The sequence below is a fragment of the Pholcus phalangioides genome, unplaced genomic scaffold, assembly GCF_987345545.1.
Source record: "Pholcus phalangioides strain wild (caught in Gottingen) unplaced genomic scaffold, Ppha-v1.0 ptg000012l_1, whole genome shotgun sequence".
Taxonomy (NCBI): Eukaryota; Metazoa; Arthropoda; class Arachnida; order Araneae; family Pholcidae; genus Pholcus; species Pholcus phalangioides.
Window position 1 is genome coordinate 15,076,133 of NW_028301605.1, and position 24,608 is coordinate 15,100,740.

Below are 24,608 nucleotides of genomic sequence, written 5' to 3' on the forward strand. Positions count from 1 at the left end.
TTCCTATATCTGTCATGGTTAAGGGGGGGTACTTGAAAAAAAAAAAAATGTGAGTATAATCACTTGGGCAGGTAGTCTAACTAATTAATTTCTCTAGGGAATCTTCTACATAACTTCTAATCTTTGATATTACTTCTAATGAACACTAATTTGCACATGTCAAATCTTATTGAGACTTATTCACTCAATATGTTTCTTCAATCCAATGTTTCTTTGACTTATTCATATAGCACAACGCTTTTGTGCTATGGGGGAAAATAACAATCATTTAAGTTGGTATAACAGTCAGAGGTTTTTGGTGTGTCTTGAGCATGTGATGGATGTAATAAAAGATGGATACAATTTGTGTAACGTAAACTGCAGCAGTACTTGCATATTTTCGAAGATGCCTTATGCACAGAGAGCATCACTGTGTCCATCTTGATCAAAACCGTCTGAAGAAGTTTGGTAAAGCCAGGGCACAAGCATTTTAGAGGGTGTTTGCTCTGAATTTGTGAATTGAAAATGTATTATGTACATATTTATAAGTAAATTTCGCAATTCAGGATCTTTTGCTAACTTCAGTTCTTCAATTCCGGAATTCCACATGTAAATCTTGATCAACCAATTCATTTTAACTCTAGTTTCATTCATGCTCTTTATATTTTTTAAATGCAGCATTCTAAGCCAAATAATTCAAAAATTTTAGAACGTATATTTTTCAAGAAAAAAACTTGCATGAACAAAATTTTAACTTTTCCAAAACATTTTTAAAATAAACCCATAATTGGAGGAATGATTTCATTATTTCTCTGAACTGAAGGCTCAAACTTCGTAGTATTAGAAAATGCATGCTGTAAATTAAATTATACGTACAATAATATGATAGCATCATATTATATGGAGGATCACGCATGATATCTAGGTAATTCAGATAAGTTATTTGGTGAGAGAAAAGTCATTGAATATTCAAGGTGTTTATAATTAAACTGACACTACTACTACTGTAGTGCCTGTTCTGGTACATATTTTTTGTTGAAACTTCCTACATAGGTTATGTGGACCATGGGAAAAGAAAACTGCAATACAGTAGACTTTCGATAATCCGGCTGTGTGTTAATTTGGCCCATCCAGTAATCCGGCATTTTTAGGCAAGTTTTCTTTGAGCATAGAAGATGAAAACGTGTCACTGAATGCCGGTCCTCATAAGTTTGTATTATTTAAATGGGCTTTTCAATTGACTTCCAGTAATCCGGCAGTTTTGGCTGGTCTGATTTGTGCCAGATTAGCGAGTCTGCTGTATATAAAAAAATATATTTCCATTTTTGAGCACCAGGTGAAAAAGTGGTGCAGTTTTATTGCTCTTTCCCCCCCCCCCCCATGGTCCATATAACATATGTACAAAGTTTCAAAAAAATACATCCGTCAGACCTATGTAGCGCCCATTCTGGTGGATGCATTTCATTAACACGTTGTATGGACCATATATTATATGTTAAAAATATATATGGACCATGGGGAAAAGAGGACTGTAATAAATAGTACAAATTGTTCACCTGGTGCTCCCTGCAGTTTCTTTTCCTCATGGTCTATATAACCTATATATAAAGTTTCAATGAGAGAGACAACTACCAGAACAGATGCTACACAGGTCTGAGTACTATCCAGGCCCGTAGCCAGAAATTTTTTAAGAGGAGGGGGAGGGTCACTTGCATTTCGGGGGAGAGGGCAAAGTATTTGAACAATGGATTTGGCCATCTTTTCCCCTTTTTCAGTCATTTTCTCATTTCGGGGGGGGGGGGGGGGGGTGTGTGTACCAGACCCCAAGTCCCCCTGCTATGGTCTTGGTACTGTAAGTTTAATTATAACCACCCTGTATATGGTGTGACATAGCCACCCCTGGCTCTCAGTGTATGTTCAAGCATGTAACATGTATTTTTTTTTAATTGATTTAATGGAAGGTATTTTATTTACTGTAAAAATCACAGATAAGTCAAACTGAACTGGAAGATTGAATTTATTTGATTGTAAATAATTATTTACAACACCAGTAACTGAAATAATGAGCAAAAAACATTTCCAAAAATGGCGGAATGATTAAACATAATATGATGATAAATAAAAACATTCAAAATGAAGCAAACCACACACATTTAAAAAAAAAAAGCTCATAGTCACTCAAACACAAAATGTTCATAGGATTTCATGGAATACGTCCCTTTCAAAGACCAGTGACTTCTCTTTTTTTTTCTTTATATTGAAATCAAGGCTGTAGAGGGATGGTAAGAGTGGGCTACAGAGGGAAGAGTGATTCATTTCATTATACCATAGAATCTTCATCTACATGATTTTCACTAGATTATATGCATATTTGTTGTTACATATGTCATTCTGAAAGAGGGGTTACAAATTTTTATTATACAATTAGTTCTTTACCAAAGATGATTGCCATAGCAATTCTTTGGCTTGTCATTTGTGAATTTTATTAGTTTTTTTTTTTAATCTTACAAACTAATGTGTATGGCGATTTTCTTTCTATATTGTGTCATGAAATCCATAGAATATTACTTAAGTTTTTAAAGTTACAGATTTATATTCACTTTTGACTATTTTTTCTATAATTGTTTTTTGCTTATAATGGTGGTAGAAACTAATATGGCATAAGAAAATCACTTAATGCTGTGATTCATACATTGTTACATATGATCTGAGTAATGTCACTGAATGCTTTTAATGCTTGAAAAACTCTTAAGTTGACATGGATTAGGGGAAAAGAACATGGACATTAGAAATTTAGTAAGTATTAATATTGCAGATTTAAATATGTAATGCCTTTTGTTTTGCAATGAATGCATTACATATTACTGGAATGTATAATGGGCTATCTTCCATATGTTTTAGACATCACATTTAAAATTAGGAATTAACATGAAAACACTTTATTATTACTGCATTGTTTGCATTCTCAGCATTGTTTCAAGCTATGCCAAAGAATGTTTTGATTTTATCACATTTTATAAAAACTAATTAATTTTTTTTCATCTAAATATATCTACAAATCAAAATTTAGTGAATTCGAATTTCACAGAATCTAACGGTAACTTAAAATGCTTGTTTGATTTTCAAAATGTTAATCTTTCTGTAAGAATTTTGCCCAATCTTCCCTCGTGCTTTTGTTTTATTTGAGAACCAGTCTGTCTGGCCCTCGAAAAACTTCATTCCACACTTTCTTGGCCTTGTTATTACCATCCATTTTTTTAATTACATATTTCTTTTTGAGTTTGTTTTTAGACTGCTGGTGCTCCGTTCTATTCAGCCATGACTCTGCGATTTGTTTTGCCTTCTCCATCTTTCTCTTTTCTCTTTCATTTTGCAGTCTTCGCCACTGAATTGTAGACATTCCTTCTGGCTTGGAACCTAAGTCATGTAAATGGGGAATTATAAAGTTAGCATTTCAACATCTATAACTGAAATCATTATAGCTGAAACATTACAACAGCATATTCATTGTATAATCATAAACCATTTATGCCTGCATAAACTATCAGTACATCAGTTTAAACTATCTGTACTGACATACATCAGTATAAACTATCAGTATGTCAGTACATCAAAACGCAATCCAAGTCAGGGGCGTAGCCAGAAATTTCGTTCGGGGGGGGGGGGAACCAAAGTGACAGAACAATAGATTTGGCCATCTTTTTCCCTTTTTTTCGGTCATTTTCTCACATTTCGGGGGGGGACCAGACCCCCAAGTCCCCCCCCCCCTGGATACGCCCTTGATTCAAGTACTTCATAAATTTTCAATTAACAATGTTTCATGTAGTATCAGTATTTTTTGGGTGCGGTAGGTAGCCCAGGTCGATAAGATACTCACCTAAAGTACCAAAGGATGTTTAGAGGTGTCGCGAGTTTGATACCCGGTTCGTCATTGTCAAAGAACTTTCCTGACATAGGGGTACAACAAAAACGGTGACATGACTGCAGAAAAAATTGCTACTGCAAGGAGTCCCCCGTCAAGGGTTTAGCGCACCAACCTCTTGATGAGTGTAAAAAAAAACAATCCTGCCGTTCGGAATAATAAATAACCGATAATACAATTTATTGTAGGTCCCTGTCTAATTAGCCCTCGTGTGTAGAAAATGACCGTGGTGCGACAAAAATGACAAATGTATCAGTACTTTTTCAGAACTTATCACTTATGTCATTATCTGTTTGTTTGTTTGTTTTTTAGCCAGGCAATCAGTTTGTTTTTTTTTTTTTTTTGCCACTGAAAATGGTACATCAGATTGTATAGTATGATTGCTTACGTTTGTCATTGGAACTTTTCTTCTTCCCTTCAGCATCCTTATTACTTTTTTCATCTTTTGCTTCCTTAACTTTTTGCTGCTGCTGTCTACCACTTTGTGGTGGCAAAGAGTTTGTTGGTTCTTTGTTTACTTCTCCTCGGTGACCAGAATGCAACATTTTTTCAGCGTTTTTTCTATGATGTCTGTCTTTGTTGGGCCTGTGAGGCTCGACTTGGTCAAGGGAACTCTCATCCTCCTCTTTTGACTGCTTATTATCATTCTTTTCTTTGTGGCGATTCTAAAGAAAAGTAAAAGTTTTATGGTAATTTTGTTGGATATATCATATAACTAATTGGTCTTTTTTATCAACAGAAGATACAACTTGTGGGATGCATGATGATAACTAGATCATCAAATTATTTTTTTTCCTAAACGAACTAGACTTTTTATTTTCATGTATCACCAAATACGAGAAAAAAAAATTCTGTTGCATGTTAAATATCTGATACTACTTTATGTTTATCGGCATGAATTAGTCTCATATTGGGTGATGTGAGGGATGAACTTCAAAAACACAAAATGGACTCTTTGACGTCAAAGCCAGGGGGTTGTGGGTGCTTGAGCATCCACGGAAATTTGTGGAACGGGTCTGAACACCCCCCAGAATTGACTCAGAAATCAAAAAAATCTTCTACACAAAACTCAAGACAATCACCCACAGGTCCAAAACCCTTCCGTCGCCCCCTGAATAGACTGATTTTGGGGGGGGGGGGGGGAGATCTAGTGTTTTTTCATTTCCGTAAATGTACACACTCTTCTCCTTTCAATAAAATGATTATGTCTTTCAAAAATTAAGCTGTTAAGTTGGCCCTGATCTCTATGCAGACTACTCTATCTATGTATTTATTCTACCAAAATAACTGCGTAAGGTCAAATTAATGCACCTTAATGAAGTGCTTACCAGTTTTTCGCCATGATGAGAATGTAGTATGTGTTGTTGCTGCTTCTTCTCTATTCCATCAGCTTCAGTTTTATTTTTTATTTGTTCCACAGCTTCGTGATCTTGACTTTGGACAGCACCATTTTCAAACTTCTTCCACTGCAAGTAAAGGAAATCCACACTTATTGATTATCAACTGCTTATGTTAAAATAAAAGTCATTGGAGTCCGAGAAAGCGGAATATTAAAAACAACCAAGTATAATCTTGAGTCGTAATTTGAGGAATGCATGCTTTACATGATAATGTTTCAAGTGAATTTCAATCCATATTCTCGCATCCTCCTCACCCCGAATATTCAACATCATGGAGTATTTTCCAGCTCGCTCCTATCGAGACTAAGAACCACTACTCTAAACCAAGTTAGACATTTCTGAGAAACGTGCGGAATCATCTCATTAATATGCGGGTTGGATGCGAAAATCACCGACTTCGGTCTTATTATTCGGGACGGAACGTGTTCCTAAGTCGGTGATTGTATGTGGTATGTATGAGGTTAAAAGAGTACAAATGGTAAAGCAGGGCGCTCCATATCATAGAACCGGGACCCTAGGTTGATATCGGGCCCCAGGTCATTATTGACACCTGTTGGCCTCACTTTTCACTGACACCTCCTTGGTAAATTTATAGTGTAAAGTGAAATAAAAAAAGAAACCGGGCCTAAGTAAATTTATAGTATAAAAAAAAAGAAATCGGATTTCTCCCGGGGCTGAAAGCTTGTCAGACTCCCCGCTTTGTGGGATGGCATGACCTAAAGAAGTTATGAGGAATCCATAATTTCACAATTCTTTCATTTATTTTTTTTCTTTTGATCGATTCGACATGAATCATGGTCCTGAAGATTTTTAATCTTGAAATCTTTGCTTGAACTCTCAATCCATAATTAATTTCATCCTTCCGTCCACTCTCCCCCTCATTTTTTTTTTACGTTATATAGTCGGGTAAAGGAAGAGGAAGGACAGGAAATTTTTATAGGCGAAAAAAGGAAATCGAAGAAAAGCAAATTTGATGAAAACTTATCGAACTAGAAAGCTTCTCTTAAATGAAAAGACCTTTCCAGAATATAACGGTACTGACATAATATATTGCGCGTCTATGTATGCATGCATGCTTGCTTGACATTTTATGGCGTAATACAGAGCGTCGTGACTGAACTAGTATTTTTATTTTACTATGAATACGCAGCAATACCGTGAGTACTCACAATTTTTTTTTTTGTGTTTTTTTGTTTCCCACTCTTCATTTAATATGTATACTCTTTCTTTTTCCTCTTCCCTCTTGAGAAGGAATGATCATCGTAAGCTCTTTCTTACCTTTAATTCCATTCCGCTTATTTTATTATTCACAAACGGATCTTCTACACACAAAATCATTACTCCCGGAAGACTGAAACGCTCTTCATCTGGTGTGCCCTCGAACATTTTATTTTTTTACTGTGCCATGTTCGGAGGAAAAGTCCGTCCGAGAGTTTGTGTGTATTTTTTTTCCCCCTCCTATTTATTCCGAAGAAATACGTTCGTGCGCTTGCATACATTTTTGCGGCGTACAATGTTAAAGGATTTGTTGGGAAAAAAAGGAAAGGGGTCCCGCTCTCTGTCCTGAGAAATACTTCCTTTGATATATAGAACCAAAGGAATTTTCTCTCTCTCGTCCGATTCCCTTTTGGTTGGAGAAAAGTATGGTACTTACTTCGCATGAAATTCTTTTGTTGAAAGAATGGAATAAGACCTAGAGTTCCCGTGTATGCAATGTTTCCTACAAAGTTATAAAAGAAATCGTATTCGAAAAGATGGAGCGTAGTGGTGAATATTTCTTAGTAGTAGTAGCCACCGCTTAAGTGAAATATGGGTCCCTACAGCATCGTAAATTCGGCCGAATTTCATTTTTTCTTTTTGTATTTGTGTTTGAATTACTCGCTGGAAAATGTAGCGCAGATTGTATTCTATTCGAAGCTGGAGAGAAAAAATATTGTTGATGGATCTTTCTTTGAGATGTGGTTGGATTTGTAGGCTTCTTTTTTTTTTACCCTTCTTAATTCTACACGCCTTTTTCCCAATTTCTATTTCGCGGTTTGTATATCCCTCCAGGGAGGAAAGTCTAGCAATGTTTCCGGCATTCTCTGTATGCTATTTGTGTTGAAATATTGCATGGACATATCTTCAATGTGATGTTTTCCCTTCTGATTTGTTTGGTCAAAAAAAACATGCTGCGGTATGAGTATATAATCCTGTCGTATATGTATCTGTTCATATTCTTTGTAAGAAATGAAGGTGTTTTTTGTTTTTTTTTGGTTTGATGTTTGCCGTGAAGTTTTTTTTTGTTTTTGATATACGTCGCTGTAGAAAGAGCTGAGTAACGCTATACTGAATTATGTGGATGTCGATCCATTTTTTGTAGTTCTCTGGTTTCGTTCATGTGGTTCGTTTTCAACTCCATGGATTATTTGAATAGACATGGAGTTTTAATATTCTATGTTTGTGATTATTTGCAGTAAGAATAACACCATTTATTCATTTCTTCAAAAATCTTAACACTACTTTTGATTTCAAAATAGATTTTAAAATATATTTTAATGTAAAAGTTATAATAATAGCATAGCAATAATAACACCACCACTACTATATTCAAGCTATTATTGTCGATAGATAGAGCCGTTTACAACCAAAGACTGATGCAAAGCAATTTATTTCCGTTTAGCTATCATTGATTTGACGCTTTTTATGCGGGGTGAATTTCAGCGGTATGGTGAAAGTGTTAACCCTTTCTTTTAGATGCATCATTAGCCTCATTACCAATGGCGTTGGAACCGGGGGCGGGCAGTGATTGCTTGAGTACCCACATTAGTTTTTAGCATGGTTCCGAACACCCTCAAAAATCAAAATTTCCTACATGAAGAGGAAGACTAACACCCACGGACCGACACACTTTCGACACCCCTGCTCATTTAATATATTATAAGGATGCTCGGCATTTTTGGAGAAAGCAGACCACTCAAATAACTCAATAACCTTTCAGGGGCCGCAATGAAGCAAAGTGACTCGGAATTTCAAATGTCGCAATTTTGAATAGCGTAATGAAGATTTTGAGCAGCAATCACGATACTCATTTTAAGTTGGACCAAACTTGAAAGAGGTGGCGATGGAACCAGAAGTTTAGCAGACTGGATTAGACTAAGATAATCCTCTGCTTGCGATTATGTTAAAATACAGTAAACTCGGTTATAACGACCTGCTAATTACGTCAATAAGAATTGGTGGTCCAGACTGATTCCCATAGAGAATTATGATAACGAACTTTGCTTATAGCGTCGATACAAAACATTTCCTCAGATGTGGCGTCGAATTTTTCGTCATTTTGTTTATGTTTCTATGTGGTTTTCCAAAGAAATTTCTAAGATTAGAGTTGATCACATCCAGGGAATGTTCGACGTTAGTTATGTTCAGTTCTGTTACCTAACGTTGAAAAAAGATTTATTGCATGTTTGACATTCCGACATGCTCATTGACATGACCATTATGCGAGAAATCTCCGTATTTCGCCCTTCCAGACTATATTTTTTTATTTAAAAAAATGTCCATTTCTTACAATGGAACTTGCTTAAATTCCCAATCGTTACTAAAATGAGGAATGAAGACAATTTTCATAATTTATCAAATGTGTTCAAATGAATATGTGAATACGACTGTAAATATATCATATTTGCCAAGTTTTTTTTTTTCGTAAATACATTTTAGCGTATATGCTGTTGCATTTTTTTTTTTTCGCCAAGTGTTTAAGGCCCGTTTACTTGGGAAATGGAAAAAGCATGTTTAAAACGGGGTTGAAGGATTTTCGCTAAAATCCTTTTACATGGACCGACACTTCTACCCCGCTTTACAGAAGTCGGGGGTTCGCGTGCACAAAGGGTTATGGGAAAGGAGGTTGCAACCCTCAAAAGCACCTTTTACACCTGCAATATTGCGGTAGTATTGGGAGTTCTGGCACCCGCTTGACGACTTTTTTCCCACCGCAGGGAAAGAGGAGGAAATATTTACACAGAGGTCTCCAACCTTTTTTTAGTCACGAGCACTGCCTGTACCCATCATCAAAAGAAGAGCACCCTTACAAAAAGAAAAAGTTTGACATACCATTGCTTGAAATCAGGATTATTTCAATCCTTCAGCGCAATTTGTACAAGGTGTTTACTTGGGACGTTGATCAAGTGCTCGCGAGCACATAATCGGACACGAGCATCGAGTACTCTTGGTGCTTCAGGGAGTACCGTGTGCATAGGCGTACGCAGAATTTTCTCGGGGGTTTCAATTTTTTATCTTCTAAAGGAGGGCTTTTTTACGTTTTTTCCCGCAAAAATAACACTATAATCTCGGCTTGAGGAGGGGTTAGAACCCCAACCCTTCCCCCTTTGCGTACGCCTCCTTGCGTACGACCGTGTACAAGATTCCTGATTTACACACTCTTCTATGATGATTTTTGCGGTGCTTACTCTCTTTCCCATAATCCTTTGCGATTTTTCTCCATTGCGAAATGAAAGAAACCGGATTTTTCATTTCTCATGTAAGCGGGGCTAAATATCCACAAGAAAGAGAAGGGCTCCTCCATTTTTCCCCCAAGAAGGAAAAAAAGTCGTCAGGCGGGTGCCAGGGCCGTCTTAAGAGCATCATGGGTCCCCGGGCCAAGTGATTTTTCTGAGGCCCCCCCCGGGCCGTGCCCGAGTGGGCCCATGCCTTAAGACGGCACTGGCGGGTGCCAGAACTTCCAATTGTACCACAATATTTCACATGTAAATGGGGCTTTGCTATAAACAGTGTTTGTTAATTTCGTCGACATTTGGCTACATGACTAGTGAGAATCGGTGATGTCTCGAGTTATATATCCCAACTACCCTTATTTTTCTCGAAGAAATTGGCCACTATCATAGAGAAATAAAAAAATTCATGCAAAGTATTTGCCTGTGATTATATTTCATGTAAAAAAAAAAGTCTTCGAAACGTCAACCCGGTTGTAACGGCACCTCGGTTATAACGACAAAATTATGTGGAATCTTCGATGTCGTTATAACCGAGTTTGACTTTGTTCATGACATTTATATATATTTTTTATTTTTGCTTCCATATGTTACGGTGTAATTTAGATATATCCCTTGGCATTCGTGATATTTCTTTTTGGTACCGTCATGAAATATGATAATTATAATTAATAATCTAAAAGATAAGGAAAAAGAAACCGTTAAAATCGATGTATTCGTTTTAGTTTATTCGCATCATCAGTCGATCAGTAACACCCTGCTGAATGGGAATGATTCTTCCGAGGTTTTCTATCTTTAATTTCCCCCATCCATGATTCAATAGCTTCGTAATTCCATGTCTCTTTCTCGTGTTTGACTTCTTCCTCTAGATCTTCTTGAGATCCCGTTGTGGGGACTTCGGTTGTCCGCCCATTGTTATTCCTATTCGTGACATATCTAGCCCATTTCCATTTCAAATTCATGGCTCTCTGAATGTCATCAGCTGCTTTTGTCAGGCCTCTTATTCACTCGAAGGTGTTTCTATGTGTGTGTTACGGGGGAGGAAAGTCATTCCACAATAACATTATGTATATGGTTTTCGATTTTTGCATTAGTTTGCTCTCTCGCCGAGGTTCCCGTTTTTCTGATGAATAAGAAATGTTCATACGAATCTGTGATTAGTAGATACATTTTGTATGCATGTATACTTGGTATTCAAAGTTGGTGGAATTCCATAGAAGCTTGAATCATCTTCTGCGATGGATTTTTGGTTTCGAAAATAAATATTTTACGTCGATTTTCCATTTTCGTTTATGATTTCTAATTGCTCGTGATATTGTTGTTGTTTTTGAAAATCATAAATTACTGTAGGAAAGTAATTTGTAGCTAAGCACATCGCACAATTTTCACGAATTTTCGTTTTTTATTCAGCAAGAAATAACGGGCAGCCTACATCTCAAGTTTTTCTTTACTTTTCAGTAACTTTTTGTCTACCAGTGTTTTATAACCTTTCCCATCTCTTGACACATTTGAAGCTACGGTCGAACTTTCGCGGTGCACTTGAATTGAGATTTTTTTTTTAATGTACAGTTTTAATGATTTATTAACTAACCCAGACAAAACAATTTATTGCTAAATTGTAATAAAAAGACAATCAAGATTCCCCTGAAACACAAGTATGAGTTATGAAATGATGTTTGGACTCCTTTAGAAATAATTTCGTCAATTTTTTTAATTATTGCGGCACACCTACGATCCCCCTCACGACACAGTGGTCGAAAAAAGCCTGGTCTATACCGTCTTTGTGATTATCAATACATACACACACAAATGCAATAAATTTGGAGTATCAGTTTTTACCACAATGTATATTTTCAGTTCATAATATTTATACGACATTTAATCCACATTATAATATCAAGTTACAATTATAATATTAAAGCACAATTATGATGTCAAATATCAATGAAATTAGAATATTTAATCCACAACAGTGTCTACAGATTCACTTTTGAAAGTTGACAAAAATTTCAGTTTTTTTATGGTTGATTTTTTCAATTGTCTTCTAGTTTGGGAGAATTTGTCTGTCTACCATGGCATCGTTTAGTAATCTATGTTCGTTAAGGCCGTTTTGAAGAATTTGGAGGCCCACAGGGTTCGCAAATTGCTTGAAGTTATTAGTCTTGGGTATAGGAAAACATCTCGACCCTATCTTACGTTCCTATCGAGGCCAAGCATTAACTTAGCTAAATGAAGATGTGTGCTAATTAATGCCAGGAACTTGGGTAATAAGAAAGATTTTTTAGAAACTATGATGGTTGTGGAGGGCCTGGATCTTATAGCCATTACTGAATCTTGGGCAAACGATGGGGGATGAATCTTTTTTACACATTTCAGGATACGATACTTTTTTAAAAAACAGATCTGATAGGAAAGAGGGTGGAGTGTTAATATACGTGAAATCATGTTTGAAGGCTAGAGAGTGTAACGTGAAGAGAAGTGATATTGAAACTATATGGGTTGAGCTTGAAAAAAGACATCATAAGCTTATTGTTGGGGTTTGTTACAATCCACCGAATAGGGATCCAAACTACATCGCCCAATTTCATGATGAAATTTCCTATATGTGTAAGCGTAAGAGGGTTATCATACTAGGGGATTTCAATTACCCAGGTATTGATCGGGAGAACCTTTCATCTAGAGATCAGTATGAAAGAGACTTTCTTCAATTGGTGCTCGGAAATTTTTTGTACCAGCATGTATCAGAAGCCACTAGGGGTACTGCTATTTTGTATTTAGTTCTTACTAGTTCTGAGGATCTTTTTGAACATGTTTCGGTGGGGGAAGAGTTTTCTTCCAGTGATCATCGTATCGTCAGACTTCACTGTAACCTTTCCCTCAGGTAAGGTTGATAACAAAAGACTGGTTTCTTGTTTTCGGAGAACTAACTTTGATGTTTTGAGAGGAAGGTTAGCGGACGTTTTCAAAGACCGGTTGGAATCAGTAGGGGTGGTAAGTCAATGGGAAGAATTTAGTGCAAAGCTGTTCTCTGTTTTTGCACGACGTCATACCCTTTGTTCGAAAAAAGCGTATTTGTACATCGCACCCTCGATGGTTCACGGATAGCGTGCTTAACCTTTATCTTAAAAAGAAAAGAGCATTCAGAGAGTATAAAAATGGACGAGGTGCACATGTGTGGTTTAGTAGTATGTTTAAAATGCTATACTTTCCCGTCCTAATAGAAACCTTTTCCATTCGTTCTGAATGCAGATACTGCGCAAGGAGATTTCATTTATTCAAATAACTAAATAGATAAAATGAAAAATCTTTTAGTTAGTCTTTGATTTATTTTAAGACTGTATATTTTCTTATCTAGTTCTTTTACTCTATTTTGTGATCAAGTGCATAAAATGATAATCGATGGCAGTTCTGTATGTAATTTAGAAAGGCTGGGTTTCCAAGAAAGAAAAAAATAGATTAAATAATTAGATATCGTTCGTATTCGGAGGAAATCTCTTGAGAATGTAGTACCTATGTCATTGAATTTTTTTCATTTTGGTATATCACCTCAGTGAAATCGGAAATTTAAATTACTCGATAAATGTAATCGCGTGTACTAATAGCATCCATTCGTTTTATTTACTTAGAACTAAAACTAAAACTGATTTTTATTGGTGTTCAGAACCGAATAAAATTTTTGTTTCCCCCTCCCCCCTTTCATAATATGAAACAGAGGGAGCAGATGGAAACAGAACTTGAAAAATATCGTTTTTGTTATTGATGGTTTTTGGGGGATTTTCTTCGCTGCCAGAGCTTTACGTACATGGAAACATTTGGCACATCTTCAAAAATAAAATAAATATAAATAAAATACAGCTTAGCTCTTGCGTTCTGAAACGAATGTTGCCTCGACATCCGTCTTGGAGAAAGCAAGATTTGTATGGATAGCTTTCAGTTCGGCCACCTGATCTCGGCATCTTTAATTTTATTTATGGGCACTTAGTTCAGTTAGTATTCGTATTTCATGACCAATTAATTAAACAGCTTACGGGCGTGATAAGAAACGTTGACGCAGAATTCTGTGACATCTACTGTGCACTTATTCATAAACTGGAGAAAACGTCATTTTTTTACTATCCCACGGTGAAAGCGTCAAGCAAACAGAGGCGGTTCCGAATCCGAGTTGAAAGGCCAATAAATACTTTTTGACTAAAAAAACTTGGTCGGGAACGCAAAAATAGGTTCCGCACGGGCAGAAATTTTTTCTCGAGGGTCGCCAAAAATCCTACATGGGTAGAGATTTTTTTCTCGAGCCACCCCCCCCCCCCCCTGCAAGTAAACTCATTTCTGACTATTTGACAGCGTAAGTACCGTTATTTCACACAACTATGGTCCAAACCCGTGCTCACTAAAACATCGATAATCGAAATGTTAACATCTACTGAACTACTTAATTACGAAAGCAAAGAGCATAGATAGTGTATCAACTATGATTCGTAAGCGATTTATAACACGAAATATGTGATGGACTATAGTCCAAAATTTAATTTTTAAAAAATCAATATTTGAGCTACATAAGGAATAAAAAAATGTTTAATATTAAGACTTGATCTTTCTACAGGCAATATCAGCAAAAAAAAATTTTTTTTGAACAGCTTCAATACAGAAGTTAGGATGATTAATGTAGAAAATGGTGTTATTTTGTATCATAGATGTGTGAAATTACGGTACTTTTCTCAATAAGAAAAATCAAGTTAATAAAACGTCAACACGGTTGGTTTTCAGCCGTGTCTTTAAACACTTTAAAACATTTCAATTCCAAATATGATGTACAGTGAAATCTCTTCTGACTAGTGGTTCTCAAATTATGCGTTGCGGCTCCTAAGGGCATCGCCAACCTTTGTCAGGGGCGTCGCGGTGAGCAGTTTTTATTAATGTGTGTCTATTTGATACCATGAAGTGCTTCTTTGTTAAGCTATTATGAGGAACCGCGGATACATCTCCACTGGAGCAAAGGGAGCCGCGTAAGACAAAAGTTTGCGAACCTACTGTTTTTGACGATATAACGATACACTGCGGAACAAGAAAAGATGTCGTTGTAGAGGAATTATCGTTTTACGAGAAGGGCGTTATCAATAGGTGCCACCAAATTTATGCTGTTTCTGTATGCGTGCGTGCGCGCGCGCTTTTTTTTTTCAAAAGCTGCTTATCCGAATAAAGCCAAATTTTTAGGATATCTTAATGAGACCATGGGAGAAAGATTTATGAAATAAAAAAGTTCAATTTTTGACCACCAGGTGGAAAAAGTAGTCCATATAGCCTGTATACCAAGTTTCAATGGAATACGTTCACCAGAACGTGCGCTATAGGTCTGAGTAGTTTCAGTATTCTGACACTACTCCGACCTATGCAACACCCGTTCTGGAGGACGTATTCCATTGAAACTTGGTATATATGCTGTACGGGTCCATAGGGGAAAAGGAAATTTAATTTAGAAAAAAAAACCTTAAACCCCCCCCCCCCACTTTTTCACCTGTTGGTTGAAAATTGAACTTTTTTTTTTATTATTTCATAAATCTCTCTCCTATGGTCGCATTAAGATATCCTAAAAGTTTGGCTGTATTCGGATAAGCAGTTTTTGAGAAAAACTACTCAGTTTATATGGGAGCTCTAAAATTATAATCACCCTGTGTAAAAGCCAGGAGCAGGCGAAATGTTGTAATTCATAAATATTCGGAACTTCCGTGTGATAATATTATAACAACAAATTCAAGAAAACTTCGACTAAAAATCAAGTAAAACCGGGACATTTTTCAAGAAAGTCGGAATGAAGAAAAAAAAACTCAGAAAAACGGGAGTGTCACTGAAAATATGGGTCAAAATGTGGGACATGTGATCACCTCAAATCCACCCCTGGTAAAGGCTGTATAGCTACTTCAAAATTACTCAATGACCGTACAAGTGTGCAACAATTAGTTTTTTCAATATGTTAATTAAAAATTACATATTATTATATTAATAAAAAAAAAACCAAGTGTTTACTGCATCAAACTTTTGCGGGATGCCATAAAATACAACTTTTACAAAATGTTCCCTAACAAATGCATTTTAAATTGTTAGTCTTATTTTTATTGTTAACATATTTATGGTACTTGAAAGTACCAGGTTAATTAATTCGTTGTATACTGAATAATTATTTTGAAAATATATATGTATGCATATTTATTTATTTATTAGACCTTAATTAAAACTAAAATGACCTAGCAAAAAGTTAACATGATGATTATTTCATTTTTCGTAATGTGATTGATAAAAGCTTGAAACATTCTTCAAGGAGTATGATTATAGCAGTTTAAGAAAAATTCTTCAAAAAAATATTGTTATCGAGGGATTTATCGTAGTAAAGGCTATCGTTGTATCGAGAGGAGTGAAAAATCAAACTACAGGCACACAATTCCGAACTAGATTTGTAAAAAAAAAAATCATTATTGAGGGATTTCGTGTGGGCATCGGAGCTGGAGAGCTTTTAGGACATACATACTCAGCTCATGACGCCTCGAAGTCATGATGTGGCCCGCGACCTCAAACTAGATTTTGTAAAATTTGATTTAGCGGCACATTCAGTGCCCACGACACGTTTTCGAACCCATGAAGTGGCCTGCACTCTGCTAAAAGTTGAGCACCCTTGCTGTAGGGTGTTTTACCCAGGAGGTAAAAACAGGACAGTTTACCGTAAGGATCCAGGTTTGAACCCGAACCCCGTTGGTGGCATAGTGGTGTTTTACTGAAGTAGGTTCCCTGCGGTTTTTCAATTTCGAGGAGCGAATGCGAGGCTTGTCTCCCATTTAAAAAAAAAAAAATCTCTCAGCTGAGAGCAGGCAGTCCTCCAACAAGATACTAACATGCGATAAAAATCGAGGCATTTACCATCTTCACTTCATAAGATAAAAGGCAGATGGCAGCACCTTCACGAACACGAAACAAGCACAACTGTGACAACATAAATACATTAAAGGCCAAACATACACTCAAGCACATGCTCCCATTCCTTCGTGTACGGATTCGTCAGACATTCCGCAGAAGATTGTGTACCCGGTGTATCAACGGTGACGTAGTAGAGTATCGTTGGAGCGAGGTTTCAACTGTTAACAGAAGAACCTGCTCAGTCTCTTAATGTTTTCAAGGACTGCGCCGACTTTGTGATGAGCTATACATAGAGCTTGACGCATTTTTTAGGTACCCCCCCCCCCATCCCTCCCTTCTTCAGAAAACAGTCGCTATAGCTGATAAGGCGAGTGGGACGGTTTTTCCATCAGTTCAGAGAAGAGCCACTTTTTTTATTTTTTTCCTTGGCCTTTCTCACTACCGATAAGACGTTGATTTTCTTCTCTGGAAACGAAGTTATCAAGGGATAAAGGAAAAACTCCTCACTAAGCCTGTTTCTAAAAAAGAATAAAATAAAATTTAGTGTATGTATAATACTCTACTTCTATACATCCCTTTTCCGACCTCTGCTTCAGTGGGGGTCTTGCTGCCGTGTGATCTCAATGGCCCTTTTCTTTTCTTATTCTCAATCTTTCTTGCTCTTCCTTAAAGTTTTAGAGATATCTTTACGCTCAAATCTTCCATTCGCACCTTGAAATAAAACAGATGGCCCGTAAAAGCACCTCCTCGGAAGTCCTCCCTATTATCTGGCGTCTTTTTTTACCCTCAAGAATTTTGTAACTCTTTTTCATGAAAGGTAGCCGATAATGGTTTCTCCTCCTCCTCATTTTTATGAAGCCTTTATATCTCGTACACATTTTTTTTTTCTTCGTTCATTTTCCCAGATGTTCGGTGCTTATATACAGTAACTATAGTGCTTTCGCAACTATATTTTACAAGAAATGCACTTCTTGGTCCAAGTAATAAAGGTTCCTGATGTTGTTTACAGAGAATTCATGGAGGTGTTAAAAATATCGAAGAGGCCTCGTACACGCCTGGGAAATTTTATACTTATAGTTATTGCATGTGAATATGTAGGGGGTATGGTGTTATGGAGAAAGAGATTTTTCATAACTATAACATATTATGTTTTTTCGCTTTAGTGTTGTTCCGTCAGGAAAAAGCAAATTTTCTGTTCGTTTATTTATTTTCATAAAAAAAAAACCACATTTTCGATGGAGAATTGCTTGAATTTGCAGTTTTCTATTCGATTACGTAGAAACGTCTAGAAAAAGCATTACCTGAATGTTCCGAATATGTAGGAAATGATGCTCAAAAATATTTAATGAACATAATATTATCAATACGTTCATTTTAATGTACTTTGACTGGAAATTTGTTCACTGAGAAGCATGGGCTTCATTCGGGGGGGGGGGCGTGGAGGTCATTGCTCTCCCCCTCAGCGTCAAAGGTGAAGTCGACTGATCTAATGTATATATGAATTGACATCATCATCATCGTGCCACCCCCTCCCAGACTTCCAAGTCTATCCCTGCCTATGCTGAGAAGGAAATTGAAATCTTTCGAACTCCAAAAATCTTGTTGTCCAAAATTTTTTTGTTTATCCAAAATTGAATAATTGATTTAGAAAAATTGATTGGGGTTTTATTGCTCGTAAATTTCGTTGAGGAATCAATGATATTTCAATACGAAGAGGAAAATTCTTATATTCTGGGGAAAAGTTTTTAACAACTTTTGTTGCTTAGTAAAGGTTTTCTAATGAGTAGACTTTTTAGATGTGACTGCAGATTTCTTATGATAGTGCATTTTTCGCTATTTTTACGCGATAAGAGCATTAAGGCTGTCCATTAATCCGTAGGAGTAAGAGGGGGGGGGGGAAGAGATCTCTTCTGAACAGCACGTTGCAAGGCATCCCAGATATGTTCAATAATGTTCATGTCTGGGGATTTTGGTGGCCAGCGGAAGTGTCTAAAGTCAGAAGAGTGTTCCTGGAGCCACTTTGTAGCAATTCTGGACGTGTGGGGTGTCGCATTGTCCTGCTGAAATTCGGCTGAAAGTCCGTCGGAATGCACAATGAACGTGAATGGGTGCAGGTGATCAGACAGGATGCTTACGTACCTGTCACCTGTCAGGGTCGTATCTAGACGTATCAGGGGTCCCATATCACGCCAACTGCACACGCCCCATACCATCACAGAGCTTCCACCAGCTTTAACAGTCCCCTGTTGACATGTAGGGTCCATGGATTCATGAGGTTGTCTCCATACTCGTACGCGTCCATCAGCTCGAAGCAATTGGAACCGAGACTCGTCAGACCAGGCAACGTGTTTCCAGTCCTCAACAGTCCAATGTCGGTGTTGTCGGGCCCAGGCGAGGCGTAAAGCTTTTGTGTCGAGCAGTCATCAAGGGTACACGAGTGGGCCTCCGGCTCCGAAAGCCCATATCGATGATGTTTCGTTGAATGGTTCGCACGCTGACACTTGTTGATGGCCCAGCATTGAAATCTGCAGCAATTTGCGGAAGTGTTGCACGTCTGTCACGTTTAATGATTCTCGTCAGTCGTCGTTGGTCCCGTTCTTGCATGATCTTTTTCCGGCCGCAGCGATGCCGTAGATTTAATTTTTTACCGGATTCCCGATATTCACGGTACACTCGTGAAATGGTCGTACGTGAAAATCCAAATTTCATCGCTACCTCGGAGATGCTATGTCCCATCTCTCGTGCGCCGACTATAACACCACGTTCAAACTCACTTAAAATTCGATAACCTGCCATTGTAGCAGCAGTAACCGATCTAACAACTATGCTAGACACTTGTTGTGTTATATAGGTGTTGCCGACCGCAGCGCCGTACTCTGATTGGTTCCGTATCTCTTTATTTGCATACGCATGCCTGTACCAGTTTTTTTGGCTCTTCAGTTTACATAGCAAACAGGGTGCATTGCATTTTACTCACAAACCATCGATCTTAGAGGTACTACTTCCAATTAGAAAAAGTTTCCAAATAGCGTGTAGTACTCAGATACGTCATTAATGTTGCAAAAGGTTGTATAGCTATTAAAATTTAAAAAAAAAGACTTTTTATATATTCCGTGTGCCCATAGCCCAGTTAGAAAGTTGTTGCCCTGTCTCTCCTGATGCTAACTAAAAAAAAATTCCACGTTTCTAAGTGCAATACTCACTGATGCATTCGAATTCTAAAAACGGAGGGAAATTGGGGAAAAAAACCCAGTGTTAAATACGGATAAAACGTTTTACCCGCACATTCGTGTTGTTTTTCCCTCCAATTTTTCTCTGTTTTTCGAATTTGAATAGCTCAGTGAATTAGAAACGTGGAATTGTTTAGTTGGCATCAGGAGAGACAAGGAAACAACTTTCTAATTGGGTTTTGAGGCACACAGGGACTGTATGAAAAGTTAATTTTTTTGTTATTTTGATCACCACCCCCTTACAACGTGAATGACATATGTGAGTGCAACACGTTATTTTGAAACTTTTTCTAATTGGAAGTATACCACAAGGATCAACGGTTCGCCAGTAAAGTGTCATACGTCTTGTTTGCTATTCACCCTGCATAGTGCCGGTCTCCAGGTACCTGGGCTAGAATTCAGTGAGGTTCCCTCTTGCCTTGGTTGTATGTAGGGCGATCTGAAAATCATGGACCCTCAGGCAAAGTAAAATTTTGTGGGGCTCCGTATTCAGCTTACATATTTGTGTACAGCTTACTCTCAAAAATCATAGTACTAGATCGTGTAGGTTCCCTATGGGCATGAAGCCCGCTGGGGCTATGCTCGTATGACCCTATTTCTATGGGCAATTTTGCAGGATTCTGAAAGTAGTCACACAATTTATCCCACCATATTTCACTTAGAAGTTCTATCTCTTCACATCTTGTTTTGCTTTCTTAGCCCTGTGTGCCCTTTCCCCTAAATCACCTGTCATGGTTCCCTCTTCCCCCAATAATAACCTTGAATATTTTTATTCCAGGACCACAAGGGGATCATATGGCCCCAGATTGAGTAACCAACACTGGTCTAGAAGGCTTTATTTAAACCCCTCGTTAGAGAGAGATTCCTTGTTTTTAGTGTTTAAACCAAGGTTGTTCAATCTTTTCATTCCGCTGGCCAGAAAATGGAATATATGTGGCCTATATTACTCTCGTATTTTACGGGACATTCCCGTAATTGTTGCAATCCCGACTTTTATATAAAGTGTCTCGTTTTTTTCGATTTTCAATGAATTTCACTAGAATTTATACCTTTTTACTTTAATCAAGGAATTAAGATTATAAATAATTATTTTTGTTAGATAAAATGCATTCATTTCACATATTTCTGAATCACATTTTTTTTTGACGACTTACATTTGCAGTGTTTTAGTAAATTTTCCGCTATTTGCGATTTTTCAGAAATTTTAACGATAGTTGGCAACTTCACTCACCTTTAACAATTTCCTTGGTTATAATTAACAACTTTTCTTTAATTTTATAATTTTCATCGATAACTGGCGATGGCTCATATGGATCCCCCGTTTTCCGTATATTTATATGAAGGAAATATAGTCAGCCTTTTACTGCTGATACTTTTCTACTGCAAGACCATAAACTAAAGATATACTATTATAACTCTGTGTGCAAGATCTTTCGCGGGCCGGAGATTGTGTGCACCCCCCTAGTTTAAGACAATCAGAGCATATTTTCCGACTCATTCAAATATTAACGCATGCGCTCCCTACATTGCATTTTTATTTAGTTACTTATGAAGACGTTGTTTTAGTTAAGTTTATGGTAATATTGAAGAGAAATTTCTGACAGCGTTTGCGGGAGGATAGAATTTTTCACAAATGTTTCTCCACTTCCGATTTAAAGTGAATGCGTAGAAAGTCTGAAGTAAATGTACTGTAAAATCGTAGCTGAGTTCATCATCTCCTCCTTCGTTGTGTTTCGCCCATGATCTCGTGAAAAAAAATTATTTAATGGAGTTATTCTTCTTTCACCCTTTATCCAGGTACTTTATCTGTCAAGGAATATTTTTTTCTTCTATTTTTCCGCTTTGATGCATGGCTTTGTTGTTAAAATAGATATATATATATCTCTCGCGGAAATCTTTAGAGATGAAGGATAGTACTGCATATAGGTAAGTATAGTATCTAGAGAGAGAGAGATATAAGTTACTGAATTTTCACTTGTCATTTTACTTATTTAGTTTGAAAAAAAAATTTCCTTCCTTTACGAGAAAAGTTTTAACTCTATCCTATATCTTTTTGGGCGGATAATAAAAATTTGTTGTTTTCTTTTTTTTTTAATTTAAAAAATCTTATCAGAAAATTCGGAGTATTTTTTTGGCTTTACGATCTACAGCTTTTATATGAAAGGATTATTAGATATATAGAATTTTCTCTCTTTCGGAACTTAATTTTTCTCTCCAAATCGAATTCAATTTAGATTGAAGGAAGGATGTAATTCGATTTATTTATTTTTTCTACCGCATCAATTTTTATTCGTTCATATTTTGAATTCGGACCTGAATAGCTTCGATGATTTTCCGTACAAAGATTATGTAATTAAATTAGTTAATGAGCGGAAATGAGTTGAATTTCAATAATTTTTTTTTTTCTGCTTGTTTAAATATATTTTTAAAGCCCGACATTTTTCTTTCGATGTTAAGTTCTTCTATTTGCATGATTGTATTGAAGAAATTATAATGTTGTTTTTTTAAATATACAGAGAATATCACATACATACAGGGTATCTATAAATGATCAAAACGGTTCCGTAATTTTTTTATTCTTTTTGTGGCTGAAACATTTGAGATATTTCGGTCGAGTTTGATATTAAAAGGCAAGTACAGTGATACCTCGCCTAACGAAGATGATTGGTTCCAGAAATACGCTCGTTAGCCGAAATCTTCTTAAGCCGAAACGTGATTTCCCATCGATTTCTGTGGAAAATCGTTTGACTCGTTTCAGGTTCTGCCCGAAATTTAAAGTCAAGTTTTTTTAAAACACCGAGGAACGCCATTGGAAAAGACAAAATCTTACTGAAGGCTAAAACGAATAGCTTCAAAATTGAATAAATGAGAATCTACACGAAGATAAAAGAGATATTGAAGATCTTTTTATTTCACACTAATGAATCATACATACACAACCAACACCAGCTTTAGTCTATCTATGGTGTCCCATCCATTTGTGATCTGATCAGCGCATTTCTGCGTCTGACACATTCAGATAGAAAAGATAAGCTCCTAGAATATCCAGACTGTTCGGTTTGATGTTCAGAGTCTTGCGCGCTCTAAAAACATAGGCTCCTTTTTTCAATGCATTTTTTTGCTGTTGTTGATTCTTTCATTTTACGCTAAATAATTCAAAAACTTTCAGAAAGAGAAGTGTCAGTAGATCTGGAAAAGTATTTCGAGGTGGGCATTAGTTAGTAGGACTCGAGTGAGAGTAGTTCTGATGATCAATGGCACCAAAATTCAGCTCACGAAGCCACTGTTTTATGATTGTACTGTAGATGCATCCATATCAACGAAGATATTCGAATTTTTTTAAATTTTCAAACTATTTACGAATTTATGGGGCACTTTGTGCATGTGATTTATAATAATAAATTAATCATGTTATGATAGTTATAGTTAGCAAAAAAGAATTTACTTTGACTTTTTGTTAGGGTGTGTTTAGTAAAAAGGTAAGTTAATCTATGGATATTGATTTTTCGTTAATAAACCAATGACTTTTTTTTTTCTAAAAAGAAATTCAATACATTTTTTTTCTCATCATTTTCGGTTATAGGATTAAAGAAAAAAAATATGTAAGCTATAATTTTTTTTCGGACCTCTTATAAAGAACATTATTGATACTTAGATGAACATATCCGCCAGCCATCGAAGATTATAACTTCTGTACTAATGGTCCCTCAGAAATAAAAAAAGAAAACAAAATTATTCGAAATCCCACTTACAGATGTCTACTTTCATTATAAAGCCGAGCAAACAAGCTCTTTTATTCTTCTACCATCCTCCCCCCCATAACTTAAAACTTGTATTTCTCTTGAAGTGCTTTTAAACACCGTAATCGCCATCAGTGGGTGTCGGAGGATATAATATACCTCCGCGCTACTTTTTTTTCGGGCCATTTGTAACTCCTCCCACCACCTGGGAAAATCAGGAAATTTTCCAAACATCTTTCTCGCAACATGCGTATTTTCTCGTTAATACCCCGTATAAGAGGGGAGATAAAAAAAAAAAAAAAACATACAGGTATAAAAATGCATGTATGAAATATATGGAAGAGCGATGAAAATGCTGGGTCCATAAATTACGGAATAAATCTTTTTCTACTTTTTTGTTTTCAAACCACTCGTTGCTGCATTTATGCACACGCGTGATTTTTCCCAAGTACTACTTAATGGACTCGAAGAAGAGTTTCTCCTGAGAAAGTCTCTCTCTTTACATTCTTCTTGTTAGTTAATGTACTCCTCCGCGTCGCAGAAATAATTCCTGTCCTCTTCTTCGCTCCAGCCTAGTCGTCCTTTTGGAAAACTAATGGCTCGCGCTCTCCATCTTTTGCCCACCTTTTAACTCTTGGATTCCATGGTAGAAGAGGAGGAGAATCCTTTTACCGTCGGTACTCTTCCATTAAGTACTGTTTGTGCTTGTGCCCTGACTGCTTTATTTACTCTTCTTTTTCTTTCTCATTAATGTCGCTGCTACTGCACTTTTTCCTGTCGAGAATTTGTCAGTTAAACACTGGTTTGGTCCAGTTCTGGGCCACGCCTGCTTCATAAAAGGAGGACGTAGCGGAAAAGATGTGTTTTCTCGCTCTTTCTCTCTATTTTTCATTTTTGAGTGGCGGAATTAATGGGAAGATAATTTCTGCTTTTTTTCATTATTT

The 24,608-nt window shown here is 36.7% G+C and overlaps 2 protein-coding genes across 3 annotated transcripts in view; one reads left to right on the forward strand and one right to left on the reverse strand.

Moving 5' to 3' along the window:
* Window positions 1-24,608, forward strand: part of LOC149079639 (TBC1 domain family member 2B-like) — a 109,240-nt gene that overhangs the window by 24,880 nt on the left and 59,752 nt on the right. The window lies entirely within an intron of this gene.
* The window catches only part of LOC149079640 (uncharacterized), a 67,671-nt gene continuing 45,041 nt past the window's right edge, over window positions 1,979-24,608 (reverse strand). The window contains exons 2-4 of the mRNA XM_089240234.1: window positions 5,230-5,367; window positions 4,290-4,566; window positions 1,979-3,396 (exon numbers count right to left, since the gene is read on the reverse strand). Coding sequence (XP_089096360.1) covers window positions 3,158-3,396; window positions 4,290-4,566; window positions 5,230-5,367 — 654 coding nt within the window. The 3' untranslated portion in view covers window positions 1,979-3,157. The remainder of the gene's footprint in view (window positions 3,397-4,289; window positions 4,567-5,229; window positions 5,368-24,608) is intronic.